At 37.8% G+C, this 23775-nt stretch overlaps 1 protein-coding gene across 1 annotated transcript; it reads left to right on the top strand.

Annotated features, from left to right (window-relative positions):
• Nucleotides 1-7758: 7758 nt before the first annotated feature.
• Nucleotides 7759-23054, top strand: LOC114362655 (uncharacterized protein PB18E9.04c). The gene is made up of 11 exons (XM_028318128.1): nucleotides 7759-7831; nucleotides 15936-15995; nucleotides 16269-16484; nucleotides 17208-17297; nucleotides 17612-17836; nucleotides 18110-18313; nucleotides 18443-19250; nucleotides 19326-19756; nucleotides 21238-21357; nucleotides 21471-21665; nucleotides 21768-23054. The coding sequence occupies exons 1-11, from the start codon at nucleotides 7777-7779 to the stop codon at nucleotides 22772-22774; spliced, it is 3411 nt and encodes a 1136-aa protein (XP_028173929.1). The 5' UTR covers nucleotides 7759-7776; the 3' UTR covers nucleotides 22775-23054.
• The last annotated feature ends 721 nt before the right edge of the window (nucleotides 23055-23775 follow it).

The following is a 23775-nucleotide window of genomic DNA, read 5'->3' as shown; positions in this document are numbered from 1 at the left end:
TGAGTATGCCATGATGTTGTAGAGTAATCTTTGTGACCGAACCAATCAAATCAGTAATTTGTTTAAAAATAAGCTTCGTCTAGAAATTGAACGCAAAACTTTCAGGTAGCGTCATCTGAACTTAATTGTGTTGAAAGTTTCAGCCTTTACAAATTGAAAAAGAACATTCCATAATTTGCTAAATCATAAAGGAAGCAGGAAAAGGTCAGGCGTCCAGCGGCGCAGGTCGCTACCAACCGGGTAACATAGAAAGCATTGGGGGCTTTTGTTATATTCAGCAGTGGACGTCCTATGGCTGAGATGATGATGGTGATGATGATTCCATAATTTGTCACTTCTACGTAGGATTTTTCATGAATTTGCAGTACATTTTTGGGGCAATCAAATTGATCCAAGAATTGCGGGTGCATTGTAGGTACGGCTATCTTTCAGGGCCTGCAACGTGGGTGAAGACACGGACAATGGCAGTTACGTGGACACCTTCGAGTTAATGTGATATACTGCTTAACCGCGGTGGAATGCCACATTATGCCATCTCATTAGCCTTTCCGATGGTCGATAATTTACAGCGCTGCGCGTGCGCATGAGACTTGCTACACGCACACGCGCGGTGCGCTACGGATTACGCGATGTTATCGTTGCGCCACGCCACGCTCAGCGCATGTCAATCGTATGGGAAAGTGTCAAATTGATTGTGTCTAAGTTGCATAGAGAAGGTCCAATTATTTTTCTCGTATCTTCTTCACAAAGTGTATATTATGATACTTAAGATATTAAAATAAAATATAATCTACAACAATTGGGCCAATATACACTCCTATCTACCTATTCAATTGCCTACAGTCTAAGATGACAAACTAAGGCCGAGTTGAACCACCTAACTTTGACCGTAACTATAACGATAACCGGTGCTTTTTGTAAGGGTTTAACAGATTTTTGACGTTTGTTAAAGTCAAACAAAAATGGTGCAACCCAGCTTAATATACCTACACCCCTTATTGTTTTTTTAAATAAATTAAGTTTAAATAGCAAGTTAAACGACCACAATTGTTTTAAGTCTATAAATAAATAGTTTAAGATTTGAATAACGATATGGTCGCTCTAGAATTCAAGGTGGCTAAAAGCGGTAAATGGAATGACGGTCATCCATATGATAGGCAGAATATGGTACGAAAAAAATCTATGTAAAAATAAATGTAGTGTAAACTAACATTACGGTAGGTAGAAGCAGAGTTTATAAAATATAGGAAGAATGTGAACACTGGCCAGATAGCAGTCTTATTTTAATATTTTAACGACTCGTCTTCATATCGCAATACTCATTGCACAGACCATAAACAATCAGGGTGAGCATATATGGCGGTCCATGAGCATGTTTCACAATGAAATATTGCTAGAGCGTTTTCGAATCTTCAAAACTAAGCTTACAATTGTAATATTAGCACTTAGTTTTAAGCACTTTTAGTTATAGTAATTTCATGTATGCGTGTTTGTCTTGTTGGTTGTCATAATAAATAAAATAAAAAAAAATAAAAAAAAATAAATAAAATATTCTGAAAACGTACTTAATATGACAAACAAACAAACTGCAACTAAACATTCTACAAGAAAAAGTGAGAATAACTTTTTTAATTAGATTTGGATAAAAAAGGAGTAATAAAATTCAACAAACATTTTCTTTGCTTCTTTAAACTTTTTTGATTATTAATTATGTAGTTGTATGTTGTATCACTAAAACGCTAGAGCTAACGTAAAACAATGCCCAGATCCTAGGTGAAAGGTTCTAAAAGATTTGGAAATGTAGAGTTAGTTACAAGTACTAATTGCCTAATTGTAATTTATACATATTAATAATGGTCTAAGATCCAGTATTAAAAATAAAGCTTTTTTTTAAGCTTCCTCGCTGAAATCATTACAAGCTCTTAGAAGGTAAATCAGAGCCCTCTATACATTTACGATACGAACTAAAGGCGACGGCGCTACAACCTACAACGGTTGCAGGCTTTGATGGGCAAGACGCCATCTGGTGGTGCTCTGAAACACTGTCCTATTACTGCTGTTCGACGTTCATAGATGGCATTAGAAGAGATCCTTTTTTAGCAGATATTTATCCTTGACTGCCGCTTGGATATTTAAATGCCATTTTCGATAAAAATGCTATTATGAAAGTAATTTTTTTTCGTGGTTTTAACGCAAGAAAAAGCTATAGCCAAAGTCATGAGAGCTTTAATCATACTACAAGACTCATGTTCTTATGCAAGATGAGGACTACAGCATGTATTAATTACTATTATCTGCCTAGTATTTACCTGCCTCTTAACCCTTTAAAACGTGTAGGCATTCTGTACTGGAATTCACTAGCATGAGTTATATAATTTAACCCATAAAACACGCAATAAAATCTTGGCCTGTTTCGTACTCCTTTGTGTTGGAGTCGTTTTAGTTGCAATTACATTTGTTTTTGCTCCCGCCGCTCGTTACCGACGGAGTCCCATTAACTTGAACGCTCCTCCTGACAGGGTAATTCGCTTTTGAAGACATAATGCCTGCTTATAATAACCGCAAATTAAAATACATACACTGTACGGGAACCTAATTATGTGTAGGTATTTATTGTGCTGTGTGAAACAAAGTAATCTGTCTATTAATATTTTTTACTACAAAAGATTCATGCGTCAAAAATGTATAAATGTGCCGTCAATCATTACTGTTAAAATATTAAAACAGTTTGAAATAAAACTTAGATTTGTGCCTATAATCCCAGTACAAATGAAACAATGTAAGCAAACTAGTTGATCCGTCTTCTGAGAAAACGATATCTTGTCCAAATAAGCCCAAGCAATGCAAAAGAAAAGATCTAAGTAACCTGCAGCTCAGTACTTTCTTCAATGGCCTATTAATACAGTACAGTTGAACACGGTAGGATATTTTTTGTAACAGTAACGCTATTAACCACCAGGCTTTAATTATTCACAACGTTTAGTTCTAGTGAACATTTTCTTTTTCGACGAGTATCGCCATATAATAAATAGGTCGTCCTGTTTAACTAATTTCGTTATGCATTGTTCATGTTTTCATTGAAAAAGTTTTTCCTTCCACGGCCTTGGCTTCCTCTGGATATGTATGCCCTGCCCTACCCTCGCCCTATACACGACTCTCTACTTGTACTCATATTAATGGGTGTTTCTAATCTTGTTTATGAGAAAATCTTGACGTTCCACAACAGTTGGGGGTTCATTAATGTAAATTAAACTTTTTCCTGTTCATGTAAGCTCATTTTATGAACGAGCATTTATTCTAGAACGATATATTACTGAAATCCCGGGAACTCACAAATTAATTGTATGGAAATTGCGTTCAATGAACCCACTGTACCCAAATCTATTGTTCAATTGACGCCTTGGCACAAACGTCCCTTTCCCAGGTAAATGGGAGTTCCGGCCGTTAACTTAATTATATAAGTGCCGATGACATGTATAGCCGATACCCAGGAACGATGTCAACTGCACAAAAAGCGCGGACACTTCAAAGGGAAGCACCGCGAGTGTCGCCGTTGAGTATGGAGTAGTACGATTATTCTAGGTATAAGTTGGCTCTCTAGTTAAAGGAAGTGAGTAACACTCCGCCTCCTACCTATATGTTAGGTACCAGTACGCTGGCTTGGGGCTATACATGTATACGAGACCTGGTATATTCAATCTAAAGGGTTATGAACATGATGTGTTGACTGTGAGATGTCGACATATTTTATGTGAGTAAAATACTACAATGTGAGTTCAACTCATTTAACATGCAATGAACAATTCAACTTTATTTGGTAACAAATACAATAACTGAAAAAAGAACTGTGATACTGGATTTTCTCGTAGTATCTTGTTCCTCTTAATAGTAACCAGTAACCAGTAATAGTTATGGTACACAGCCCCATCGCAGGGTGTTTATGTAGGTAAACTAGTTTTCCGCCCGCGGATTCGCCCGCGTGGAATTTTTTCTGCCACAGAAAAACATTATCGCGCGCGTCCCTGTTTAAAAAACCGGGATGAACACTATCCTTTCCCGGGACTCAAACTATCTCTATGCCAAATATCATCAAAATCGATCCAGTGGTTTAGGCGTGAAAGCAAGACAGACAGACAGACAGAGTTACTTATGCATTTATAATATTATTAGTATAGATATGGCTAATTACGCGGCACTTTTCAAACGGCCCCACTTGCATGCGCAGGTGCGCAGGACCTAACTGCGTTTGCAATTGAAAGGAATTAAATTAGAAAAAGTAAATTAGTATTGTCTGCTCACCAGGAAATTTATTATTTCTCATGTTTTTGTATGACTTGGAACAGCTTAAATCTAATCATGTATTTTTTAAGAACATAAAAATATTTTCATTATTAATCGTATAGCTAAATAAGATGAGCTTTTCAATAAATAAAAGCTTCCTTGCAGTTAATTAGTATTCTTCGTAAGATTTTTCTTTCCCGTGGGAATAAAAAACTATGTTCAAAGGAACAAGTGCTCCTCTTAAACAGCGAAGTAAGTACCTAGACATGATTAAAACATCGTAATAGGAAAAATTTTTTCGCTCGATTGTAAAGTTTTAAAGTTCAAGTCCTGAAAATTATTAAGGCTGAGTTACACCAACTACTTTAACCGTAACTATAATAGTAACGGGTGTTTTTCGTATGGAGTTTGACAGATTTTTGAGATTGTTGCTTGATTTACCTACTGTCCTAAAATAAATTATATTCAAAGATTGCTATTGCGGCATGTCAGCAAATTGAGTTCTAAATGGTGTGTATCGATACAAAATACGAGCGTTCAGAGTACTTTTCGGAACAATAATCATACAAGTAATTCAGTTTCTGCAAATAGACTTTTAAAAAGCTCTTTTACACACAATTGCAGCAAGGGTCTGGGGCATGGACATTTCAAAAGAAGTTATGACTCAACAGACCAAAGTGTGAACTAGTTGAATTTGGACTAATATCCGAATCGGCGCGTGAGCACGTAGCACGTAACGCGGCGTTATTCGGGCCCTAGGCATAATTGCGCTTATTCTCAGGCGAGGAAACGCGGCCAGACTCGTTAGCTTAATAGATACGCACCGCCAGCGATGTTAATGGCGAATTGACACTGTCCACCCGCCGCCGCCGTGAAGGCATGTGTGTAATCAGGGGTGCGTGGGACGAACACACAAAGGTTATAGTATCTATTCCATGTGGAAGAACTATACTGACTTAGTAATAGTAGTGGGAACAGCGCAGCTAAATGGCGCGTTTACCTAAAGTAGAGATAACAGATTAGACAGCAAGAATATGAGAACAAGCAAGACGGTAGTTATCAATCAGAAAAGCTGAAAAAATAGCCTGAAAACTGTTAATGTCAAAAAGTAAACGAGTCTACAAAACTTCCCATTTTTTATTATAAATTACATGAGTGTCTAATCGAATCTAATAAAATGTAATTGAAAGAGCTGGCAGCCCTGTGCATGCGTGGCGTTGCTCTAGGAAGCTAACGGCGCGCGCGTGTGGCCTTTAATTGATACAGCCTTTTAATTCACACAAAAAGCGCGCCGTCGGCATCTTGCGCCTGCGCTGCCCGCCTCAAGTGCTGGACTCCTCTCAGCAGCTTAACACATACCACCAATAGGTACCTACTTGACTTAGGGTCGGTGGTCGAGGAGTGAGAAGAAAGTCCAAATGGATTGAACGTAGAATTTTTATAAAATGTAATTTTTTATCGTCCCAGTATAATATTGGATCCTACTATATTTTTCACTTTGTATGTCCCACCTCATGCACCCCGGTCTCCGGGATCACTAAACATGAAAACGTTGGTGAAAAGTGGTAAAGAATACAACAACTCAACCCAGGAGTACAATATTAGTTACGAGTACAAAAGTTAACTTTTCCGCAACCCGCATAGCAAAGTAATGTAGAGTTTATCATACGCAAACAAACAGAGATAAGAAAATTGCAACTTTCCCTTATGATGTTAAAAATATTATTTTACCCGCAATTTTTAGTTTGCTCTAGGTTTTCATAGATTTTAGTTTGAACTTTGAATATTAACGAAAAATTAAATAGTAACTTGAGATGGGAAATATAACACCACTTTAAATAATAATAATAAATCTTTGGACAATTTCACACAGCGCCAGCTAGCCCCAAAGTAAGCAACTTAATGCTTGTGTTATGGGTGCTAGCTTAACGGATATACTACTTATATACTTTTTTTTAAATACATAAATATTATACATAAATATTAAATGCTTGGTAAGATGCTTGTCGTGGATTAATTTTCGATCATTATTTTATTTATTTATTTATTTTATTTATAATCTGCTTGAAGGCTTACAGAAAGTCCAACGCGCCAACAAGTTATACAATACAGATAATTTATAATGTCAATTTTAATATGTAATATTGACGATTAATATTTAATTGCCTATATTCTATACATTATCTTATAGAAATAAGCAACGGAATATTCCGTTTGCCCTAGGGCGGGAGCTTTTATTTCCGGGCGCTTTTTCTAGGGCGGCTGGCGGCGGTGCGACACACACAAGCTTCGGGGAATCGCGCTAATCGCCGACACATACTTAATTAAGCCTAATCCGTTTAGCTGCAACATTGTATGACTTCAAAGATGACGCTATGCAAGTATTTTTGTTAAGGGGGAGGCATGCGATCAACAGTGAACTAGTGCCCAAAGGAGATCACTCGATATGGCTTATTAAATGTTTCATTTTAAGATATTGTGTATCAACGGCGATGCAGCTTTTTATTAACATAATACAAATACACGGACTCCATGTATTAGCTTTGATAACAATCGGGTTCTCGTCAAAAAACAGCATGAATGTATGAGAACGCAGATGACCGGCGCGGGCGCAGCCGAGTGCGCTTCCGAGACTCGTGGGAGCCGCCTCATGCCCGCTGCATATTCATGAGCGTTCTTCGCGATCGTTCTGCTTCTAATTTACTTAAGTTAATCCTGATATTATATACGGAAATAATAATATGTAGTCTTTAATAATGTTTGTTTTTCAAAGGCAATGCAATGAATAAAAGGTATCATTAGCTCGAAATGGAATATGTTTCAAGAAGCTCATACACAGGAAGTTGCACATGTCTATGAATGAATTTACATTTTTGTAATTTTAGTGTTTTTGTTAAAAATATTGGCCACTACACTTAAAATTTAATTTTAAATTCCTAAAATTAATTTAATTTTAAATTCCTGATTCTAATTTGATCTGATTTTAATTTGATATTACTTAATTTTAATTGTTTGATGCCCATTTTAATTTTAATTTAATTTTGTTTGAAATATTTTTACTAACCATTTATTGTTTAAGCACAAATTGTTACTAACCCATATGGATACTGTTTATCTGAAATAAATGATATTATTATTATTAAAAATGTGTAATGCTAAATGACGAGTACCTTAAAATTGACCATTAGAAAATTAAAATAACTATTTTGTATATTTTTATAAGAATCTAGGTAAAATGTTTACAATTAAAACTTGTAATTTTCCTTAAGATTTGGAATTTTCCATAAAAGCTCTACATTAAAATTACTAGCATTAACCCAATAGTAGCTCCATTTAAACGTCATAAAAATGCCTCAAGTTCACAAACAGTTGCGCAGGATGACCGCTGAATCCAGGTTAAGAAAGATACACAAAACAAAAAGTTCGTATGCGATTTGAGCAGCGTTTTCCCGGCGCTCGTCAGTCCGGCGACGACGGCTGCGCGCAGCGGCCGCCATGTTGCCTCTCGTGCTGCTCGCCGGCCTGGCGTGTGCGCGCGCGCACCCCGCAGGTCAGCGAACCCAGTGATATATGCGAAGGATAAACGCCTGCGCTCTCAGTTATATTGCTCGCCATTTTTTGGCGGTCGATTTTTGGATCGTTGTCTTTTTATGCGTTGCCCTTCGGACGTGAGTATGGAAGATGATAAGTTTCGCTTTCGAACTTTTGTTAAGCTTCGAAAAATCTCTTTAAACTTAAGTAAATATTGATTTTTTTTTGTTTTGTTGTAACAATAACAACGGGTCAAACATTTTATGAATGTAACTAGATAGAAATATTCATCGTTAAATGTACAGTTTAAGATAAAAATTATATGTGACTATAAAGTAAATGAAGCTTTTTTAAAGTGATGTAAAAGGCCACCCCAGAGACAAACGCGCAGTCGCAAATCAGGTTTTACTAACATAAACTTTTACGATGTTTTTCTTCATGATCATTTAAAATAAGTAATGCAGTGAATTTACTACTACTTATTTAATATTTACTAATATACATATTATTGACCATTAAAGCATTAAACAGTAGTAAGTCTGAAAATTTCCAAGCAGAAAACATTTCAGTGCAATTTTTTTTTATCATTTTGCGAGTGTTTATTTCATATTTTTTTAGATATTGCCTGTTAACTTCGCTACCTGACCGCTGTGATCTGACTCTAATGGCCTGGCCGTGTAGGTTCAGAGGCGATGAGACATTTCATTAGCATTTCGATTCCTCAGATCGACCGCGGACATTAGAGTTCAACGCGCGCTGGAGAGCCCACTCGCGCCCAAACCCAACACGACACCAAATTTTACCGATTACTAATCAAATATCAAACGATGCTTGTAAAAGCGCTAAACTAACATTCAGCTGCGAAGTTTGTTCTTAAAATTTTATGTTAACTTTGTTATTTTACTCGATAATCCATGACAGCACAGCAGGAAAAGTTACTACTCAATTCAATTTTACTTTTGTGAATCGTACTCGTTTCTTAAAAAATATGTATTTACCTTTAATGGAAATGAGTTCAAACAGCAAGACAGACGCATTGTCTATGTAGGTACGCGTTTTGAATACCAAATCAACGAGACTTGTTACAAATAGGTACTTGCGGGCAAACGCGAACCTTTGGGGTCATTTGCGGCTCTAAATTGTTTTTATATTACGGAATATTTTACGTTGTGGGAAAACAATGATATGCACTTAATAGACAATATGTGTAGTAACATAATTAATTTTAACAATCTGAAATGTTTTTGCTAGAGGCTGGAAAGACAATGCATTCAACTTCTGATATTGAGTCATTAAATTGTGCGAATGAGTAGCTACTACTACTTAGTAAATATTTTTTCATTTAAATAATATTATGTTACACAGTCGGGAAATTTACCGTTTTGTAACCAAGTCACAAAATAGTGAATGATTGACGTATTGCTATACCTACAGGCTACTCATTTTGAGGTATTGTGCGAACTAAACTGTTCTATTCGCGATTGTAAGACAGACATATTTATTCGAATTACACTTTTCGATTTGCAAAAAACGTACAGACATACAAGTCATTATTCAGGCGGCAACAGAATGAAGTCATGAGAAATGTTTGAGCCCGAGCCCGGCCGGGAGCGCGCCGCAAAAACTGGGAGGGCCACTCCTGCGCATCTCATTTGGGTTTTTAATCTGCGCAAACGCAAGCTTTTCTTTGATTCGGTTAAGGAAGGAGACTGTGTATCTAAACTTGTTTTATAATGGGTTTACATTGAATTCTAACGCCTATGGTTTTAATTTAAACTAATGCGAGTTAAAATTGAATAAAACTCTATATTTGATAAAAGCTATCCCATTTTGAAAATGATATCATCAGTGATCACTTATAGTTTAAGAGTGTTTCATTAATTGTAGCCCGAGTAATACCGTTGTAGAATGAGGCTTTTGCGCTATAGTGACTCTGTGAGACATGCATGGGCTTTACTGTACAACGCAAAATAGCAAATAAATTATAATTAGTCAGGGAAGGCGGTTCCCTCCGGTCAATACGACAGTAACGCTAACGGCTACTGTACTCTAAGGACAGTCATTACCATCACAATGCGGTACCGCTAGCGCGTGTGCGGGAAAGCCTGATGGAACTTTTGACGTGACAACTATTTGGGACACGACACAATTTGACAGTGATTGGTGTAAAAGTTTCAGAAGATGGAAGAAGTTAGACGTAATGCTAGATATGTCCAGATACCTTCATATTTATCAGACTACCATATTAGGAGATTAAATAAGTGTCAAGACAAATAAAACTATAAATTGTTCCAACTACCAGTACTACCACACTATTTTTTCTGTACCAAATCATTAATCATTAAGGAAGGATATTATTTCGCAAGTGAGCTTACAGAGTGATCCAAAGAAAAGATTTGATTGTTTGTGTTAAACAGGCTCCAAAATTTTTGGACCAAAAATTCTTTCGCCATTAGAATCCTACATTCTTTGTGATAAACATAGCAGCCGGTACGAAGTTGGCCGTGTCAGCTAATTGACAAAAAGACATGCTAACTTTTACTCTCATGTGTAATACCACATGCCTTTTCATAATATTCAGACCTTTTTTATGTGAACGTCGTTCCACATTAACTGTCTATGTGGTTTTTCAAAAAGATTTTTCGGATGATGTAACTTTCCAAAAAATAATAGCAGAGACATGAAAGACTGCCAGTGATTTAGAGTTATTTTATGGAGCAATCTGGTACTAAATGACTTAAGCTGAATAGCCTTTCATGTTAAAAAAAACTAAAAGTTTTTCTTGTAAACTTATGAGCCGTAACTCTCGATTGCTTTAGCATTCCGTTCATAAAAATATGTTAACGTGGGTATTTAGTAACACTGTGTTTTAAAGTGTAACATGATATTTTTCTATGTATAAAGTCACCATAAACAGAATTCATTCATCAATTTACTAAGAATAATATGATTCACGTAAACATATTTGTCTACGCCATTCATATTTTTTACAGTTTTTAACGATCTTGCTGTCCAACTGCTAATCTATGTAAATGAGAGGGCCCGCTACCAACACGGGTTCTATTGCATCCTTAACTCCTAATTCGAACTAAATTAAGACTCTATGGTGTTAAAAATAAGGTAGCGTAAAATCGTGCGCGTGCGCAAGCGTGCTATACCGTGTCGCTGTTTGTCGTGGGACCGGAATGGGTGATTCCAATGCCAATAGTGGCAGTGCCGTTTGTTGAGCGTAGGGCTCATCTCAGCTTACGTATTGGCATTTGTGATTTAGAAGAAGAATTAGAACCAGAGGTGGAATTGTGTAAATCAATCGTAATCATTTGACAGTTCATAACGTACGATAAAGTCAGTAAGACAAAGCGTTTGACAGAATAATCGTACGTTATGAACTGTCAAATGATTACAATTGCTTTACACAATTCCACCTCAGACCGGATTCACTGGCTCTACATTTAAGATCTAATAACTTGTTCGCAATGCGAGCCGTTATGGCTGTATTTCGCATGAAAATACTTTTGTTGTTACCCGTAGTTAAATAAAATCGAATAAACTAGACAACGACTATAATCAATCAAGACAGTAAAACCAATATAAAATGTGGCTGTGAAGTGTGAACGTACGTGTATCTTCGACACGCTCCACAGGCCACACAGGATAACAAGTTTAATTCCGAGGATGCACCAATTGTTCATGGTGAATGATTTTCGATGTTGTTAGCTAATTATGAAAAGCTTAGTTCCAATATTTGACTGCCTTGACAGGTTTAACCCAATGCGACAGTGAAGTAAAGGTAGATTCGAAAACTTTTATAGATAAGTTAAGAAAACTTTTATTGGCGAGTCAGCTAGTCAAGAAATAATAAACTTTAATCGTGCTTTAAGTTCACTTAATCCTAAAATTGAGGGATTGGATTACCAGTAAAGAGTAATGACAGGACATAGTCAGGCATCAATCCCCGTGGGAATGACACAGCCCACGCCCACTCAATCACTAAAGCATTTTACCTGTCACTAGGTTCGAAGTAAATTGATACTATACATTAAGTCTAGACTAGAATTTGCATCTATTGACAGTCGCTATCATTGTCCGATCAATTTCCTTGTCGCTCCGTGGTTGCAAACAATCGATCGTGGGAATCGGTTTCAATTCGTACGAATACGTCCAGATAAAATTCTTTAAACAAATATTTTTCCTTGTCCATTTACTTTTGTAACGTGAAACAACAGCAATTATGCAGACTATTAGCAGTCTTTGTTTCCAAACGGTCAAAGCAGCCGAATTTATACAGTTAAGCTGTAATCTGGATCTGCAGACAATGGTGGTTCCCATGGAGGGTCGGCGAGGTACTGGGGCGGAAGGCGGCCTGGGAACACTGCCCGGTCACTGGACGCGACTGAACAATGATAGCAAAAAATGAACATAATATCTTTCTTGTAAAATGGGAAATGTGTGGGTAATCGTTTCGCTTTAAATTGAAAAGTCTTTGACATTGTTAGCTCGGAGCAGAGTAGGTAAGGACGAAAAATAGCAAGGCGACCATTTTGTAATTTTCCACTATTTTTTCATTTTAAGATTACTCGTATAAGTTATGGACGGCGCGGCCGTGCTTGCCTTATTTTCTCACACATGAATAAAATTATGGGTGTCAAATTAATGCTACTTACAAACATAACAAAGAATTTCTAAATATTGTGACGCATTTATTATATTGAACTCTCAAGCGTTAAAAAAACTGTGCTGAAAACTACACAGCGGTGGTCTTTCCTTTGCAAGTTATTAGACTTTTTAAACTGCCTATGGCGGGAATTGAATCCACGACCTTCCGCTTGCAAGTTATTTATAATTTTCAAATTACTTTGAGATGCGACTCTTAACGCTAAAAATTAAATGATTTTTTATGTTAAATCATATTTTATTGAAATAAGTAATAAGATAAATATTTTGTATTTATCAAGTTTTCGAGCAATAATTTTTTTAAACGGGGTAGATGTGGATCATTTGTCTAGGATAAAATTAAATCCGTTAATTAGGAGCTTTTAATTGCGGCTGCTTTTTGTGTAGTTGTTAGCCAAGTGGCAATTAGCGTTGATGGCTAACCTTCGTCTACTGATCCGATTGCGTCTGGTGTTGTGCGAATCAAATCGATGTTACATTTCCGACATTTTGATGGCACCTAATCGTAATCGTAACTATGATTTTATTAGTTCTAGACCACGTTTTGTTCAAGAGTGCTTTTAGGATTGAATCATCGTGACAAGGAGGCTTAATTTAGTCCAATGAGCCAATGGCCTTTGTATGGCTTGTTTCTAATCATTATTTTAGAATACTTTAAGACAAAATAAAAATACCTACCTACCTACATAATTAAACATTTAAATTTATCTATCAACGCTCGTATTAATTACATTTACTCGTTTTCACGCAAAAGCTCCCATTGTGTGAACAATTGAACCTCAGTCTTTGAAATAATGAAGTCAGTTCATTGATGAGATGACTTTCGTGTCTTGTGGACATCGTAATATTAACACTTTATTATGTTTTCCGTTGGAACATAATCCTCCTTGTAGGGCACTCGGGTAAAAAGGTAAAATTTACCATTTCCTCAGAAACGTTCTTTCTAACGTTTTAACCGCACCTATAAAAGACATTCAGGCGGCCAGCCCGCATTGAGTCCTTAGTGCGACACCGCGCCATTCCGCGTTTATAGCGAAACGGCCATATATGATCCAGGCTGCGCGAGGGCCCACGCCGCCAGTAAAATTGCTCTTCGGAGCTGCGCCCACCCACGACGCAATAAAACTATTGCTCGAATGAGTTCCGTCTTCTAAGCACGATAAGTTATAAGAAATACCTTTGAATTTGAAGCTAATACTTTTACAAAGTTATATCATACGATTTGTATGCCCGGTATCGCAGTTAACTTATGTTAACACGATTAACAATTGTAGAAAAGATCATAGTAACTTTATACTGAGTAGGTAATCTTAAAAATAAGTAGGTACATTTTGTGAGGTAGGTAACATTAGTGCGGTTTTAATTTCTTCCCAATATAAAGAGCCAAATGTAATTTAAAAACTACCTGCCAAAAGTTTTAAGAAAAAATATGCTACGACAAACGGTCAGAAAGCTATAGATATATGCTACATCTAACTGGAAGGAATTGCTAAAGGCATAGCGGTCCATAGGGTAAGTCGGCCCAGGCGGGGAATGATCGCAATTCGCGATGGAACTGACTTTCGTTTTATTGGAATATAATAATTTTATTGTTCCTGCTAGGGCTTGCAGTCGTGAGAATTCAAACATAACAGTCACAGAAACTGGCTATAGTTCCCGTTCATACCTAAATTGTTAACAAATATGGCCAGAAATTTAAAAAAAATTTTCAACGGTTATCAAGTTGAGTTCATATTACGCGTGGAAACAAAAAATTAACACACTAGTTATACACAAATAACAAATGCACCTATTATAAAAATAATTACAAAAGGATCACGTACCTTATTTATCGGCTATTTATGAAGATATCACCTCCAAACACACCAAAACACAAACGTGCACGCACACGTTCAGAATCGCGAAACAACTGGTCGGCCATTTCTGAGACACAGATACCCTCAAATTTTATTTTATTTTCTCTTTGATTTTCATGACTATGATATAGTAAACTATTCAGCCTAAAGTTAGCCGTGTTTATTGCGGTGGTATTTTTTTTTAAAGAGTTAAATTAGTCGTATTTTTTTCAATTGACGTAATTGATTTAAGATGAAATCCACTCTTAGTAATAAATTCATTAACGGCTATTTCTAAACCAAACTGCGATCCTAAATATTTTTTTCCAGTTAGTCCTGATTCTGTAATTTCCTGCGCACGGGCCGTATGCAAAAGATACTGTTAGCCCGTGGGTGGCTCATTCATGCGCGGTGTTCCCACGCGCGAGGCGTTTGTGTCTAAGATAACAAATATTTTATATTCCTGTTACTACAAGAAGATACAATATTTTACAAGTCATGAAATTATCAAAGTTGTTTGCTTCTAATAATTCTACGCAGGTCTTCTCATTGGTTGTGCCAAAATATTTTTTCACATCACCTGCTCAAACTAATTATGTATAATCCTAGAGCAATAATTTTGTAAGAGATTTCAGGCATTAACGTAATTTATAACCTCAAAATTTGCAATAAAAAAAGTAATTAAATATCTCCGTATCTTTTTTTTATTTCGCTGGATTGACGCAAAGCCGTCAACATACCTACAGCCTAGTCATTTTACATTTTATTTTATTTGAATTTTGAATGTAGAATTCTTTTTTTTCCGACGTGCACAGACTAAAAATATTTGAAAATGGAATTTAAAAGACGATAGAGGCACGATAAAGGCGTCCGAATCGAATACTTTCCTTTATTTTTACGTACTGGCACAAGTTTTGTTGTGATTGATGAGGCCAATCAAAAATAATGGTGTAAAATGTATTTAGGTGAACTTTATAGCATGGATTCGGCTTAGCTTACCTTACTTAGGCGGTAAACCGCGTTTATTTTGCCAACATGGAAGATGAAATTTTATAGATTTTATAATTAATAAAAACATATTAGTAATCCCTACACAAGTACAGCTTTTAGCATAAAAAGGTTGCGTTGCACCCGATTAAGTGCGCTCATTAAAACATTTCCTGTTCTGTACAACGATCGTATAGTTAATTTATATTTTAATAAAATTGAAATTACGTAAGTTACCTACAAGCTCCATCGATCTAATCTCGATCGGATCATGACCATGTCATGGTGATTATGGATCTGGAAATGCTCGGATGATCACATCGATCTGCTTTATGGCGCTCGCGCCGCGGCTTAATCGAGATATATCGATTTTATCTACACTTTATTAGCTTTTTGTTAGTTGTTGTGTTGATTTTTTGTGAGACGAAGAGCATTAAATTGTTCGGTTTAACACGACTCAGTTTTGGATCTAGGTAGTTGTGAGAACGGTAACGCATAAAAATTCAAATAAGTTTAATTTAGAAACAATCAATGGCGCGTTTATCCAGAGTATTATTTTAGTTAGATAAATAAATACCTACCTAATTGTATTAACTCATTTTGATGTAATTATTTTTTCGTTTTCAGAATTTTCAGGAGAGGTGCCATTCAAATATGCAAGTAAAAACAAGAGCGTTAGAGTTCTGGGTATGTACTCGTATAATACTGGAAACTAATCCGATACATTGAAATTAGGCAACTGGTCCAATTGCCAAAAGTCTAAGGATGAGTTGCACCACCTAACTTTAACGGTAACCGGTGCTTTTTGTATGGAGTTTGACAGATTTTTGACGTTTATAAAAGTTAAAGTAAGATGCAACCCAGCTTAAAAGTCTCCTGGATGTGACCAATTTGTTCCAATAACTACTAACTTAGGTACTCTGTAAAAGGGACTAATTTGTTTTGAATGTTCTATTCCAGGAGTCCCGGAGCTGCCCCGCGGCTGCATGTACGAGGGCCGCTGGTTCACGGAGGGCGCGGCGGTGGCGACGCGCGAGGCGTGCCTTCGCTGCGCGTGCGCGCGCGCGGCGCTGGCCTGCCGCCGCCGCGCCTGCGCCGCGCTGCCCGACCCGCCGCCCAGGCGGTGCCACGTGCTGCACAAGAAGGGCTCCTGCTGCCCAGAGCTGCATTGTCCTGGTAGGTAGTGCTATAATCAAGTAGACATCTAACTACTTGCCTCCGGTCGCGACAAGGAAAAATTTCCGTGCTTTTAAGCGATTTTGTGAAAAATATTATTGGCAGGTAGTTGCTAATTGCTCATAAGATAGGCCCCCTTAATTTAATTTATTGTCCGTGGTGCATAATCTTTTTCTTAAAGGTTTTAAACCTTTGTTTGTCACCTGTCATCCGCTTTGCAATAGAGGGAAGTCGAACCTTAATTTCGAACTCCTCCTATGTTCTTCTGATTAATTTCGTTGCGGGTCCAATGACAGTTTAACTTTCCCCCGGGACAAACTTGACCTTCATTGGTTGGGTTTTTGTGGCGGTCAAGCTGTAGATCCTGGCTACACAGGAGTTGCAGTGGTGGGAACGAGAGGTGGGAATAGTCGTTCCCGTACTTGCCTCCGGTAATGAACTTCATACTTATTCCATATAACTAAGCTACCTAAATTGGTTCAGTCTGAAATGTCATAGCAGAGCTGCAGCATAGTCTATTACTAATAACAAGAATAGTTTTTGTACCTGAAATTATTATGCTTTCGATTATACCATCGTAAGAAACAGAAGCTATAGAAGTTAATGATGATAAGCTATAGCTCCTTTTAAATTCAAATTCAATAATTTATTTGCTAGATTACATAATCACATGCTCATTTTACAAATAAAATCATTACAAATAAATTTCATCTTAATTTTCAGATGGTGTCAAAATTATGGAGCACGGTGCATCTGCTCGGTTTGAGAGCGACGATATCTCTGACATCGCCACTCCTGCGTCTATAGCACATGGTAAGGATAATGTATAATGTATATCAATTTGCTAGGTTAAATTAGAATCGCTTCATTTAACATTCCAATGAGGGCTATCGTTTTAGCGCTCACCAGTTAGCGCCACTGTAGAGTTAGGTCGTGTCACTTGCTAGTAGCGAAGACAGTGGCACCAACTGGTGAGCGCTAAAGTGGTAGGAGGACTATCGCATTTGCACTCATCAAGATGGCGCCACTGTAGAGTAAGGTCCTGTCAATCGCCAGGGGTGCCAACTGTTAAGTATAAAAACGATAGCCCTCATTGATGGCAACTGATGAACTTCGAGTGTTTCCAGCGTGCGTGGAGGGCGGCACGGTGTACGCGGCGGGCTCGGCCATGGGCTCGGGCGTGGCGTGCGAGCAGTGCTTCTGCCTGGGCGGCGCGCGACGCTGCGTGCGCCCGCGCTGCCTGCCGCCGCCGCCCGGCTGCCGCGCGCGGCCTGCTCCCGGCGCCTGCTGCCCGCAGCGGTACTACTGCGACCACGTCAGCACCAGGCCGCCTGACCACAAACACGTGCATGGTACGTATAATGAAGTAGCCTGTAAGAACTGTATGAGTATCAATAAATGATCAACAGTGCCACAGTTATAGTAGGTCTCGAAGTCAAAGTAAATATTTCTTTATTTGTATAGACTATTTATACTTACAAATCGTCAAATATTTGGCCCTAAGGGAGCCTCTACATGTCTCATAATCACCCTACCAGCGCTTTTAGATTAACATTTGGCAAATGCTGAGAAGAAGCGCCGCAACAGATTGATTACCTACTGATATCATACACGAAAATTTTCAGATTGCCTGGTGAACGGTGAGAGGATTTCCGAAGGAGAGCGGGTTGTGGCTGCTGAAAGTGAAACCAACTGCACGCAGTGCTTCTGCCTGCGAGCCTCGGTGCGCTGCCAGCCGCTGGCCTGCGCGCCGCCGCTGCTGGGCTGCACGCCGCTGCTCCGGCCCGGCCAGTGCTGCCCGCATCAGTATCACTGTGATCATAAGTTTGGTAAGTTGTTTGAGATGGTTATTCGATTTATTGTCCCATCAGAAACCTTCTGTTAGAAGCATAAAAAATATTTCTGACATTACGTATGCGAAATAACATAAAATTATGTAAATAATATTTCGTTTTCAGGATTGGCGACACCCAATTTCCTTCCGTTATCAGAAAATTCTTTGATATCAACAAAGTATGATGACCGCTCCTTCCATACAGACAAGATAGTAGAGCCGGAGTCTACAACCAAAATTATGTCGACAAGTTCTAGTACAGCAAAAAATACACCGTCTGTGCCAGCCACAAAAAAAGAACCACTAACTACAACCAAAGTTAAAAGGAAAACGAATGATCCACCACCTACTACTCGTAGTTCTACTAAAAATCCGGTAAACAATTCCACCTCAACAACAGTGTTGACAACCAAGCAGTTACCTGTTACAACAACGACTGCAGTGGTTACTTCTACAACTGAAATAACGTCCACCACCGAAGATGTAGAAAAAATATCAACTACAGATCAACCCGATGGGACTGTAAAAATTGTAATCAACGGTACCATAAATTGTACCGCAGAATTATCTTCTACAACAGTACCCTTAAATGGCACTATGAACGACACAGAAATAATAAAAGCAGAAGGGCATATGAGAACTCCAATTAACAAAATGGATATTGAAGCCATGACAGAGTATCCTAACGACATAATTACTGATAGAAATGTGAATGGCGGATTTGATGAGAACGAAATGTTTACTATAAATGTAACTAGCTCATTACGAACAAACAACAGCCTCTCTACGTCTAGACCTTCTTTAACTACTACAACTAAAGTTGTACCGCCGCTAGATTTAGGAGATGCCCTAAACAGTTCTAAAAAGACAAAAGAAGATTATGACTATGATTACACAGAACCAACTTTACCTCCATCGTTACCTAATTTGAAGTATGTGTAGATCTTATTTCCTTTTTCTAGTGAATTTTAGCTTCAATTTTAAATGACGTCTTCTATATGTTTCAGAATAATTCCATTTGTAGCAGCTGATGCCGTAGTTGATGACGATACATCCAAAGAAACACTGACTTACCCCATGCTAGAACGAGAAGACAAATTCCCTGTTTATTACCCTGCCGTTGACACCAAAGAAATTCCTTACGCAACAAGAAGGGAAGATGTGTATCCACCAACACAATACCCAGTTTTTGTATCTGATAAAGTAGAATCGCCACAGTATCCAACCTTAACTGAAGATGTCGACTTACCGAATTTACCATATCCTGGCATTGGTAATGATTTAAGCATGCCAGAACATGATTATATTATATCTACTTCGATCGGAGCAAATATTCCAGATATTAACAAAGCTGTAACTAAAATCCCAACCACTAGTTCCACTTTTGGTATTAAAACGCCATCAGTGAATTTGTTTTCGCCTCCTGTTGAAACTGAAGGTATGAAATCTTTATAGTCCAGTCATTATAGTAAGTTCACCTCGGAATTCGAGATACCCAGCTGTAAGTCTGTAAATACGTGTATATTGACACCCTAAAAGTTGTCTCAAAACCTACATATGGTAGGGTGTAAGCAACTATTAAATTTCAAGGTCAACGGTCACAAAAATCGGTTTTTTGCGCTTTTTTAGAAATATCTCATTTCCTGTGGGTTTTTTGCTATTTGTATTTATTATCAATATCGTAGAATACTAAATTCTCTACAAATTTTGATTAAAAACTTTTTTTATACGGTGAACCGTTTTCGAGATAGAGGGCGGAGAGCGCGCGGTCACTGCATCACTTCAGGTCTACTTAAGCGGTTTAGATTTTTCATACAAAAGGATTTTCCCGCTAATTCCTGTGGGAATTTCGGGAATTCCTTGTTGTAACTAAGCTTTGAGTTTACTAAGGTACCTACATGCCAAATTTCAAGCGTCTAACTTCCGTTAAGCGTTTAGATTTTTCATACAAAAGGATTTTCCCGCTAATTCCTGTTCCCGTGGGAATTCCTAAGTATACTATAACCTGCCCAGGTGTATGAAGAATAATTGTACCAAGTTTCGTTAAAATCCGTCGAGTAGTTTTTGTTTCTATAAGGAACATACAGACGGACAGACAGACAGACAAAAATTTTACTGATTGCATTTTTGGCATCAGTATCGATCACTAATCACCCCCTGATAGTTATTTTGAAAATATATTTCATGTATAGAATTCTGTCCGTCTGTATGTTCCTTATAGAAACAAAAACTACTCGACGGATTTTAACGAAACTTGGTACAATTATTCTTCATACACCTGGGCAGGTTATAGTTTACTTAGGAATTCCCACGGGAACAGGAATTAGCGGGAAAATCCTTTTGTATGAAAAATCTAAACGCTTAACGGAAGTTAGACGCTTGAAATTTGGCATGTAGGTACCTTAGTAAACTTAAAGCTTATTTACAACAAGTAATTACCGAAATTCCCACGGGAATTAGCGGGAAAATCCTTTTGTATGAAAAACCTAAACCGCTTAAGTTGACCTGAAGTGATGCAGTGACCGCGCGCTCTCCGCCCTCTATCTCGAAAACGGTTCACCGTATAAAAAAATTTTTTAAACAAAATTTGTAGAAAATTTAGTATTCTACAATATTGATAATAAATACAAATAGCAAAAAACCCATAGGAAATGAGATATTTCCAAAAAAAGCGCAAAAAAACGATTTTTGTGACCTTTGACCTTAAAATTTAATAGTTGCTTACACCCTACCATATGTAGGTTTTGAGACAACTTTTAGGGTGTCAATATATAAGTATTTACAGACTTACAGCTGGGTATCTCTAATTCCGAGATTCTTACCTAATTTAAGCTTAAATGACTGGACTATTAAACAAGAATATTTTATTGAATAACATTCCAGAAATACCTAATAAAATTATGTGTATTCCGTTTGCAGGTGGATTCATTCCCAAGGGTCCGGGTATCATTGACGAATACTACGCAGTGTATCCAAGCACCCCATCTGCATCGTCGGTTCCGCATTTGACAACTTCTATGCAGTTAGACATTACAAAAGGTAGATTCTTTGTTCAGTTTAGTTTTGAAATAATTAGGTATGATGTTGGCGATTGATCATTGTTCAAAATGGCATGGCATTTCTATAATGAAATCTGTTTATTTTAAATCCAGGTGAATGCATATCTGGTGACGGGCGGCACGTGCTGGAGGGCGACTCCATCTCGCTGGCGTGCTCCGTGTGCACGTGCGCGTGGGGCGAGCTGCACTGCGCGCCGCGGGCCTGCCATACGCCGCCCAGCTGCATCAGGCGCCCGGCCACCACCAGCTCGGTCGACTTGTGCTGCGGAGAACTGCTTTGTGAACAAGGTAAAATAAATATTTACTAGTTATGGAATTAAAACTTACCGCCATGGTGTTGATAGTAAATACTTGCTAAGGTTACCCCTTACACTTTTCATTTCTTTACAGATAAGAAGACAAATACCAGACCTAATCTTTTGATCGACATAAAAAAGAACGAAACTAAAGTTTTTATTAACAATCAAACTGCAATCACTGAAGACGTTAAGCCATCCATTCAAAATCCCGTAGTTTCTAACGATACAGTATTAAATAATGGCACCAAAGATATTCAAGAAGATAAATATAACAGAACTGCTGCTACGCATGCGGAATCTAACATTGAAACTACCACCGTTAGTACAAACATTACAATAATTACAGAAAAAATGTACACTTCTCCACCATTAGCATCTACAACTAATACAGCGCCAGTAAATAATGTAAAAAATGAAAGTGAAATACAGAATCATGACTATGATGATGAGGAAGAAGACGATGAGGGTTTCTCTTTTGGAAGTGTTCTAAAACTTCTTTTGAGTGATAATTACGAAACAACAACCAACGCACCTTACACGAAAAAATTCACTACCACTGCTAAAGTTCCAGTTACTTATAGGACCACCACAATCCCATCTACAACAACGAGAAGGCTTCCGCCTAAACCTCCACTGGTGCCTTTTATACCTATGCCACACCACCAGTATATACCGCCCAAGAACACATACAATCAAAATACGGTCAACAGAATAGATCACCTCGTGCTAGGCGAGGCGACTGCTATCAAGAAGACAACGCCTCGACCATTGACTACGCCTTTCAAGGCAATATCTTCGTTTAGACCAGTGACGACAAGACAAACGACGACGCAAAAGCCTTATACGAGTAGTACAACGAGATACACGGAACCGACGAAAAAGGTAGAAGAATCCTCGAGCCATACGCCAGTCATGCACGAAGGTCCTCGGCCGCCCAGTTCCAGCGCACTACCGTTGCCTGGGATACTGAAGCTGGCAGGTTGTAACATCTATGGGAGGATGTATCGAGTGGGCAGGATTATCACTGAACTCTCGACTCCATGCCAGGAGTGTTGGTGTACGGAACTAGGGGTGCAGTGTAACTCTCTAAGCTGTTGATATAGATAAGGATAATTATTACCTCGGTACCGTCCAATCTGATGATACGTGTGTTAGTAAACTTTAAAGTATTAAAGGGTACCGAGAGGTTTCGATGCATTTATTGTACAGTATGTGGTCGAGTGAATGTTTGATGAATGTGAGGAACTAAAATTATTTATTTAGTACACTGTAATAGCCGGCGGCATTGATCTCATACCATACAAACTTTCCATCATTGTCATTAACTGTAAAAATATAAAAAATGTTGTAATCGAAAATATTACAATTTGATTCATATTATGAAATACTTTAAACTCAACTGAAAGATTACCCATTTGCCTCAAAATCTCTAACTTTAAGTAATTTAAGTATTTGATAAGCAGATCCTAATTTTAATATGATCGCAAGAATAGTATGTAAGAAAGATATAAATTATTATGGAAAAGGCTTGTTTCTTTTATTTCACCAATTCATGACCTACCTTCCTTCATGTAAGTAAATAATTATAATGGTGCGTCCAGACTGGGCGCACGGGCTTGCGCGGCAAACTCTACATCCTGCACTCAAGAGCAGGGTGAGCAGGATGACCAGCCTGGGCGCCCAGTCTGGACGCACCATAACGAAGGCAGCTGGGTAACGCCCAGTTGGGTATTTTACACATTGGGAGTAAATCAATAAAACAAATGAAAATAAGTATTCAAAACCTGTTTTATGCTGAAATATCAAGCGACATACGAAGTCAACAGGTAACATTTCCATAATTTCCATAATTACGAAAAAGCATATTCACAAAAGCAACTTTGTTAGTTTCTAGGTCTATTTGTGTAAAAATATTTACCATGTTAGAGTAATAATTATGCTTACGTCACATGGGTGGTGAAGTATAAATACCTCCAAACTAACGTAACGAAGGAATATAACATTGTTGTTTAACATTAAAGTTATTAAAACATCAAATATTAAGTGGGAGGTATTTTCCTTTACCGTCGATATGTAAATAATTTTCAGCCTCCTGTAAC

This window comes from Ostrinia furnacalis, unplaced genomic scaffold (genome assembly GCF_004193835.3).
Source record: "Ostrinia furnacalis isolate ACB-3 unplaced genomic scaffold, ASM419383v2 OfSCF6657, whole genome shotgun sequence".
In the NCBI taxonomy this organism is placed as follows: Eukaryota; Metazoa; Arthropoda; class Insecta; order Lepidoptera; family Crambidae; genus Ostrinia; species Ostrinia furnacalis.
Note: the sequence above shows the minus strand (reverse complement) of the source record. Positions and strands in the feature narration are given on the sequence as shown.

Coding starts and splice junctions, on each gene's coding strand:
- LOC114362655 (XM_028318128.1), top strand. CDS start 7,777: ATGTTGCCTCTCGTGCTGCTCGCCGGCCTGGCGTGTGCGCGCGCGCAC. Junction 18,314..18,442: donor TCACTGTGATCATAAGTTTG/GTAAGTTGTTTG, acceptor TTTCGTTTTCAG/GATTGGCGACACCCAATTTC. Junction 19,757..21,237: donor GCCTCCTGTTGAAACTGAAG/GTATGAAATCTT, acceptor TTCCGTTTGCAG/GTGGATTCATTCCCAAGGGT.